At 36.8% G+C, this 8,806-nt stretch overlaps 2 protein-coding genes across 3 annotated transcripts in view; one reads left to right on the forward strand and one right to left on the reverse strand.

Moving 5' to 3' along the window:
• LOC139152682 (uncharacterized) overlaps positions 1–8,806 on the reverse strand; it is a 71,521-nt gene that overhangs the window by 53,547 nt on the left and 9,168 nt on the right. The window lies entirely within an intron of this gene.
• LOC139152685 (uncharacterized) lies at positions 2,522–6,582 on the forward strand. 2 transcript variants are annotated; one of them, XR_011556682.1, is made up of 5 exons: positions 2,522–2,732; positions 4,450–4,795; positions 5,354–5,478; positions 5,686–5,746; positions 6,098–6,582. XR_011556682.1 is itself a non-coding variant. In XM_070725971.1 (4 exons), exons 1-4 carry the CDS (start codon positions 2,678–2,680, stop codon positions 6,157–6,159), a joined length of 303 nt encoding a protein of 100 aa, XP_070582072.1. In that variant the 5' UTR covers positions 2,524–2,677; the 3' UTR covers positions 6,160–6,582. The 2 variants fall into 2 exon arrangements, 1 of the variants encoding a protein (XP_070582072.1); XM_070725971.1 differs by lacking the exon at positions 4,450–4,795 and having other exon boundaries at positions 2,524–2,732.

The following is an 8,806-nucleotide window of genomic DNA, read 5'->3' on the forward strand; positions in this document are numbered from 1 at the left end:
GATTTATTCGTCTTAATTTTGCAACTTTTGTTCCTCTTTTTGTCACTTGTTTGTTATTTATTTGTTTCCTTGTTTATGTTTTGTACTGTATATTTTTTATTATTTTTGCTAGAACTGTAATTGGGCGCAAGCTTGTTGCGCCTGGTCAAATAGAATAAAATAAATAAATAAATAAATTTCTGCTTAAATACCTACCTAAATACCTCAAAGAGTTTTTCCTTGCACAAAAATACAAGCCTTGTCATTCACCTTGCTGCTAACATCTCATTTACTTCTTCAGGGCCATATGTCAGGCCATATATTGCAATGCAGTTTGAATATTTACACTACGAATGAATATTTGATAAACAGATCGCTACGAAATAGTCGTTCGTAACAATTAGGACTTGATGAATTCAAATACACCTTTAACGAGTAGACGCCAACGTAAATTTCAGTACTCAGTAAGTGGAATGGGTATCTGGGATCGGATGGTAAACATCTCAGTATCGCTGAAAACGCACCGCGGCCAAACTGCGGGCACTAGAAGATAATTTATTAAGTATGAATTGATTGCTTTTATCAGCACAGGTGAGTTTTTCTATAGAATACATTACCTGGAAAAGACTATTCAATGAATGACAAAACAATGGGGTATCAGCGCAACCCGAGTTTTTTGATATCATACACAATGGATTTGGCGCACCCCGCGTTTGGGCACACCCTGCGTAAACAAATAAATGAAACAATTCTATCAAGTGAGTCAATCTTTCGAAGAAGTCAGGGTGGTGACTAGCGTTCGATACATTCAACAACAATTTACCACCCGATCACCCCTAGAAACTGAAAAGGCTATCAAATTTAATAGCAGATCAAACTAAATTTTAATTCACATTGATTTCTTGACACAATATCACCCTTGTGCCATGACCTAAAGCTAATGTGGGATATGCGATCAATGTCTGCAGACATGTAGCCCTCTGTGGACCTCATGGGATCGCATAGCAAAACAAAACACACGAGAATGTAGCCACTGTCCATATACTGAGTGAAAATAAAATAGTTTCTGGCATATCTCATTGCTGACTGACATCGGATTGGAGGATTGGCCGACCGATAGAGAGAGTCCCAGTCTGTAAACTGCCATGCATATCGGACGTCTTTGGAGTTGGTATGCATGAAAGCGCAGTAACCGTAGTCAGTATCCATGTTTTATCGAGTACGGCATGACTCCAACTCGAGACAGTGTTTGTTCCTTTCAAGTCCTTACATCTTCCAGTGGCTGTCAGATCGCAGGAGGTGTGCTTTGATGTTAAGATGGAATTTTTCACTCGTAAAATCGTTCAATAATCTGCAAACTTGCACCGCTGTTATTTTATGACTTTAATTATTCAGTCGAGTTCACCTCCAATCATATTTATGTAGATATAGACTCAAACTACTTACTTCACTTACGGATTCAACAACATAACACGAGCAGCAAATTGGTATGTCGTTATATGGTACTTTCGATGGCATGTACATTTAACTAAAATTTATATAATGTGGAATTATTGTTTCAGTCTATCATGCCTAGGGCAACTTCACGTGTTTAGAGTAACTGGAAAATATAATATAAGGGACTTTACATCGCAAAGACGTGCAAAGATGTTTTGTTTGAACACCCACTCCATTTTAGCCAAACAGGAAAAAGAGTGGGCATATTTAACTGCTTACTGTCGGAATGACATCCTGTTTATATGGCGTACACCACCTACCGCTTGATGCTAACAATACACCTCTCCTGAAGTCAAAATGTAAGTTTTTCTAAGAACCAACAACAAAGAAATTAGGCGGAAGAAGAAATCGAAAGACCGCACACAATCACCTTTGTACTTCGGCAGCTTCTGTTGAAATCAATGCGAAGAGTTCAGTATTTGTATTGACCAATCGTGCTTATGTGAGGGTGGATGCACTTGTCGCTTAGCAGCCCCTTCACAAAATTATGGATGACGAGATGACGCGAGAAGTTTTTTAAAAGTGTTTATGGGAGTTAAATTGTTCATGTGTTAGAATCTTACATTTCGACGATATAGTCGAGTCGTCCATGAGAAGCATTGCTAGGCGACTCTATCCTTCAAAGTCAGATCTAGTCGGACTTGGTTCAAGTCTGTGAAAAAAAACTATTCTGTGAGTGCGATGTAGCAGAGATATCGCGATGTAGAGGAGTTAACGCTATAGAGATATTCAGGTTGAAAGCTTCCCTATTGTGTTCAACAAGTGCCTGAGGAAAATTAAATATTGTGAATATTGTGGAAACATAAAGCCAATGGAATAAAGGAAGAAATTATATTTACATGTGCGCAGAATAAATAGTAAGGATAGTGGAATACTCGAATCAAATGAAATTGTAGTCGAAAAGGGATAAGGGAAAACAGACTGCAAAACTTCAGTTTGCTTCTGTGACTCGATAATTTGTTCCCTTCAACCCCTGCAAAATACAATGGTTCCCTCCAGGCGGTGATTTACCTCTTGCATAGTATACTTGGATGATGCAACAATGGGATTTGCCCATTTGGTACCAAACGTCCGACCTTCACACAGTTAGCAGATCCCTGCACAATCCAGTATAGTATTTAATGCAGACATGGTCACATCGGCAAGATGTTATAAGTAAATAGCTCTTTCTCGAAACTTATCTAGTTCAAGGAGGTGAGAAATGATGATATTGTTGACAGAAATGGATTGGAGGACCATAATCCTCATCATTACAGGTAAGAATTTTTTTATGCTACATATACGTGCAAATTTGTCGGTTTTGATTCTTTGTTGAAAAAAATTATCTTCGCTGACTTTCCCCTTGCTGGATGCATATGACACAAAAATGATAACACTTTCCGATATGCCGTAATTAATAAGATCAAATTCATTTATCACTCACAGCAGCCGACATTATGAAAGATAGCAATGGGTCCCTTTATTCAAAGGAAGAGGGGTTTTGGTAAATTGCTACTCAAGCATTTCAGGGGGACACAAATGCCATTGTTTTTTATTGTGTCGATCACGCCACTTTATAGGGTGACGCAATAGCCCTCTGTACTAGTGACAGATACGCAGAATTCACTATGAGTGGATGGGTTAGGGGAGTAAGGGTCATTACATTCATTGTTGTTTTATGAGACATACCGCAGACACTAGGGACCATGGTACGTATTGTTTTCAAACCTAATGCGATGTTCCATTGTTTGTCAAGTTAGAATAGTACTTTGTAACGGTATTCATTCCTTTACATATTTGCACGTAAATCCAGTCCACAGTGAATGAGTGACGTCAAGGCGATATTTTTCGGATGATGCATTTACATTAAGGTAGTAGGTGTAGCAAAAGTGTACAACTCATTTTTTTCAGAAACTTTCTTCAATGAAATTTTCAATCAATCTCTTGGAAAAAAAAGAATAAAAATCAGGGGTCAGGTGTCGAGTTTGGTATTAGAGATACAAAGTGCCTAATATATACCGACGTTTGAAAATTCAAAATGAAGAGAAATAAAATTTCCGATCTTCGAAAAACTAAGGCTCTGAAAATTTAAAATGAACCCCCACAACTGGCTGATCAGGAAGCATTGTAAAAATTTGAGCGTCCTAATATCTATCCCGGAGGCGTGTTTTACCTGAATTCAGATTTATTGGTTTTTACGATACGATGGTTTTAAGGAGAATTGAAAAGAGTTGTGTGGATATATAAAAGCCGTCGTTAAAATTGAAGACGAGAACATTTTCAAAGTTCCTCTGCGAACCGAGTCAATCAGGATAATGTATTGTGTGTATTCTAGTCAAGAGTTGTTTCCGTTAAGACAACACAATTAAGGTCATAATTGTTGCATGGTTTTATCTTGACGACCGTGCTTTGAATATGCGTACTTACTATTCGTGCTTTTGGATGTATCGATAGCTGTAAACCAGCGTTACTGTTATTCGTTTCGAAACTTAAGGATACAAGATTAGATGTAAATGAAACTTTGGAAAAAATCTCCGGAAAATTACAAACAATAGATGATTTTTTTGGTCGTAGCCTCTTGAGAAATGTATGTCTATTATGCATCTGAAATGTCATACCATTGTTCCACTTTGATCAACATTTTTAAATTTCTAGTGGTCTATACAAATCATAATACCGGTACATGTTTTGAGAGATATTTAGAGTAAATACTATCTTAAATAGACCATTGTCAGGCTCAATATCTAGAGTGGTGTTGTGGTATTCGGCCATAGAGTCATAAAGCCTCCTAAAAACTCCTAAAATTGAAATGTCAACTGCATATCGACCCTTTTCTTCGCTTAGGTTTTATGCCACATTACTGATAATCTGAGCAAATTTGTTAGAGTTCAACTTAATGAGGTAAATATTCATTCGGTTAACAACTTTAAACTTTATATTAAATATGTAGATAGCTTTTAGCTGCTTTACAGAAATGAAATACTTATTTTTCAGTATCACTCGAGCTCGTAAATTGCTTTGTTACGGAGGTAAAGACAACGACAGTACATGCCTATGTTGGCCAAGATGTGAATATCCAGTGTCCGATTGAATCTGTTCGGTCAGACGTCACGTTGGAATGGGTTAGATGGACAGAGAATAGCGGAGCGTTCATTGCACTGAAATTCTTGCATAGATTAGAAAAATACAGAGAGCCTGACAAGTACATAATCAATCACATTCCCTCACTCACGATCAAAAACTTGACTCTTTCTGATGAGAATATCTATCACTGCCGAGTTACGATATCCAGTACCGGCAATGATCATAGTGAAGGGTATAGTGGACCTTAAAGTTCACGGTGAGTTAAAATGCCCTTCTCAGTTCTGTACTTTTACTACCCATCCTATTTTAAAATTTGTCAGTTTGCATAGACGGCCCGCATTATATGTGTCGGTATGGAGGTAACTCCGTGTATCCTTATTCATTTTTTTTAAATTGGGATATTACTACAAGTAATCGTAAAATTATAAACATTTGAATTTCTCAAGTCAAGGTGCTACATTGGAGATGATAGCATAACGCAAGAAAATAAAAAAAAGTTGAAGAAATAAAGAAATTGAAAACGAGAAACACATTTAGTAATATTCCTGTAGTATTTCTATACTTTCACACGATGTTAAACTCTAAAATATCAGTAATGTTTCTTTTTTCTTGTCTCAATAAGTATTTCTGCATCAAAACAATTTATTTATACTAGATGCAAATTAGAGATGATATTTAGTCCATTTTAGCATGGATGGATGGATGGATGGATTGAGGTATGGATCTATCAATCCATTCTATGTATGCATGACATTTTATTGATTGATTTATTGCTGAACAGTGTTACTACTTTTATTTTTCCTCTGACTTTCAGTGGCCGATGAACTGAGCAGAAAGTCAGATTCGCCAAACATAACACTATTGCCGGTGGTCGGAACGATTACACTGTTAATAGTCGTCGTGGTGATCTTTATGAAAACTAGTAGTGTATTTCAAAATGTACGTCTTTTTATGTTATCTTGATCATGAACGTGCTCATTTTCGTCATCGTCGTCATCACCATCATCATCATCATAAAAACAAATCCATAATAAACTGTGTCGTGATAAGAATTTTCGATGTCATAAACGGCATGTATTCGATATGATGATTTTAACAATTTGAAAAGCACAAATTCATCATTCTCCTTTTTTAATATTTCGCAAGGACAATACCAAGAATAACAGGTCCACTGGCAGCGTAAACAACGGGATAGCAAATGACTATAGTACGTATGCAGTTTTCACTGTTTAAGATTATTGTACTTGGGCAACATGAAGTTGTTTTAAAAATCTAATATTTCAAGTTTTTTGGAACTTGACATACAACATTGCCAATATTCACAGTTGTAGGAAGTTGCAAGAATGTTCGAGGTCGATGTTCTGTCATTTTATCATGTCATGTATATTACACAATTTTATATTACGATAAACAGTCCCTGTTCTTCCAATTAATGTAACACTGACCTTATATGCAACTATTTCTCTGTTTAAGTAATTTCTGTTTGCGGGACGTGAATCCGCGAATACGTGGTATTTAAATGTGTCCATTAAATTTCAACAACGTTATTCTATTTCAGAACCCATCATCGATGTGCTATTGACAGGAACCAAATCAAAGTGCGAGTCACGAAGTGGATAGTAACAAACGTAATGGAATTTATGTACTATATGTGAATAGCAGAGCACATGGCTCGTGGTGCTGTTTCTACCATATCATCTAGTCAATACTGATATTTCGCCGTACAATCCTTGTACGAAACAAACTGTCAACCTTCGACCTCTCAAATTTCCTACATACTAGAACATGTAACACTAATCTTGGGAGTATTTGTACCTCTGTTCTCGTAAAGCTTACGCGTAGATGGCGTCTGTTATTGTACTATTCTAGCTTTTCTCTATCAACAGTCTTCGTTAAACGTCTACGAGACCGAAACTCAAAAGGCTATACCCGTCACGAGTTCGCGGAAAGTCAAAGCCTTTGTTCAGTACCTTGACATTATGTGTAACACAACACTTCAGTGTCATTACCATGGTTGTCATTAAAATGATTGTTGATCACTTATGTGTGCGCGCATTTCTTATCAACTTTGACTTACAAACTTGAAAAATATGAAAATCAAATTATCCCAAATTAGTTCCAATCGTTTGACTTACAAATATATAGCCATGTGGCGTGATGAAAACTCACTATAGAGACTGTTTCTTAGCTTTCGGATTCTTCAATTGACATGGTTTGTAGTCATTAAACCAAGTACGCACAGTGCAATTGATGATTTTAAGTGCTATATGTTATTAATTTTATTCAAATGAAATCTTATAGTTCTCAATATGGCTTACTACCAATTATTCTTGTTCAGTGAGGTCACGCTTGTAGAAGGACGGGTTGTGGTAAATCCGTGATCGAAGGTCATTTATTAACCAGTCTGTATGTCAAGTGACCGCGAAACAATGCTGGCTGATATAAACGGTAGTTAGAACAGTTTTGTTCCCCTAAACAACACATTTGTAGATTAGACAGAGGTTAAACCTTGTAAAGTACCATTAAAAATAATTTACAAAATGCATCCAGGAGACGAGCTTTATAAAACTGCTACTGTAAATTTCTTTCCATCGTATTTAAAATAGGAATTCAAAAGTAGTTAGACGAACATAGCACGCCTTTTGCCATGAATAGTTACAACATAATTTGTTTCTGATAAAAAGCATCACGACACGAAACACGACACGAGATAAATAGACAACAGTGAAACTTACTGGTGTAATCTGTTAGTCAATTATTGCGAGAACTTAACAACACAAATATCTGCTGGTCACTGGATCAGATGTATTGATATTTACATGGTAAATCACTCCCTATGTCAGACTGGACTGTGCATCCATGTTGTGAACTGCGGCATTTCCCTTACTTCATTGATTTTAATCGTAATGTGACCAAAGTGCCATTTTGATACTAATTAACTACCTGGTTCCCAGTTGTTTCGCTCATAGTACGGGTTTAAAATCTAATAATTCAACTAACCGGAATTGACCTGCATAGAACGAGACAGCTTGCAATCTTGACTCAGTGCCATGTGTCACCACTACAAACTAGCGCCGAGACACACCTTTATCAAATTGCAGCGAGAGTTGGGAAACAACGCAACTGAATTCGTCGAATGTGTAGTGAGGATGAGCAGGGAGTTGCCCATGGCGTTGGCGGAATCATTGATGATGACATTGCACGTGCTGGAATGCACGTTTATCAACAGCGGAAAAATCAAGGGGCTATCCGAGTAAAGGGGGAACTTAGAGGAAGAACCACAAAAAATAACGGTGATACTCAGATGGCTACTGGCTCCGATGTCGCTGACCTCATCAAATCACTTGACAAAGTATTGTTTCGTATGGTCACAATCGATGCAGCACCGGATAACGTGACCTTGTGTTTATTCTCAAGTAGCTGTCAAACATTACTCCATAAAGTAACATATTATATATTTCTTTTTGCGACAAGCTGTGACAGAAGACGTAAAAGATCTCCGATCTCAGCAAGGCAAGGGTTATGACTTCATTCATCCTTAGCATGACAGTTGCTAACAGCGTTGCTTGGATAGTCGATGGAATGCCCGGGATCGAAGTGTGAGGCAAGCACCTGTGCTCCGCACAACATTCCACTGAAAACATAATGTCCTCTTTCAAAATATACAAATGTGTCTGTTTCTATATCTGTTCAGAATCTCCAAAAATTACCCCGTGTCTCAAAGACAGGATGTCCTCTTGATATAGGTATTTACAGATCACTTCCCTGTTAACAAGTTTTGTTAACAATCTTAAATTGTAAAGTTTTGTAGCATTATTCAGCAAGCCACTAATTTCTTCCCCTGAATGTGCATGGTATTGAAATCGATATAAGGTACCGGTTAAAAAATCACAGTGACTTCATTTCTTAAATAAAATTTTCCACAGACGTCTAGACTTCCTTTTCCTGTGAAAACATTTATTAAAGAAATAGTTCCTCTTATTATAATGTTTTGTCTTTAACGAAATCTGATGCTATATGCGCGTATATATTGATGTATTGTTTGTCGTATCTAACAAAGAATGACACAGTAGAAATACTTCCGTCAGGAACAATATGTTATAAATACCTATAGGATATCACATATAATCAGTGTCTTTACTTGTGGCGATGAAATTTACTTCACTTCATTTGGAATAATTTAATTCAATTGTCAAACAGATATTCTGCTTCTTTTTAAAAGACGTTTCGTTCTAGACGTATTTTTTTTGGTTTGTTTCTCCTTCTT

Source organism: Ptychodera flava, chromosome 16 (assembly GCF_041260155.1).
Source record: "Ptychodera flava strain L36383 chromosome 16, AS_Pfla_20210202, whole genome shotgun sequence".
Classification (NCBI taxonomy): domain Eukaryota; kingdom Metazoa; phylum Hemichordata; class Enteropneusta; family Ptychoderidae; genus Ptychodera; species Ptychodera flava.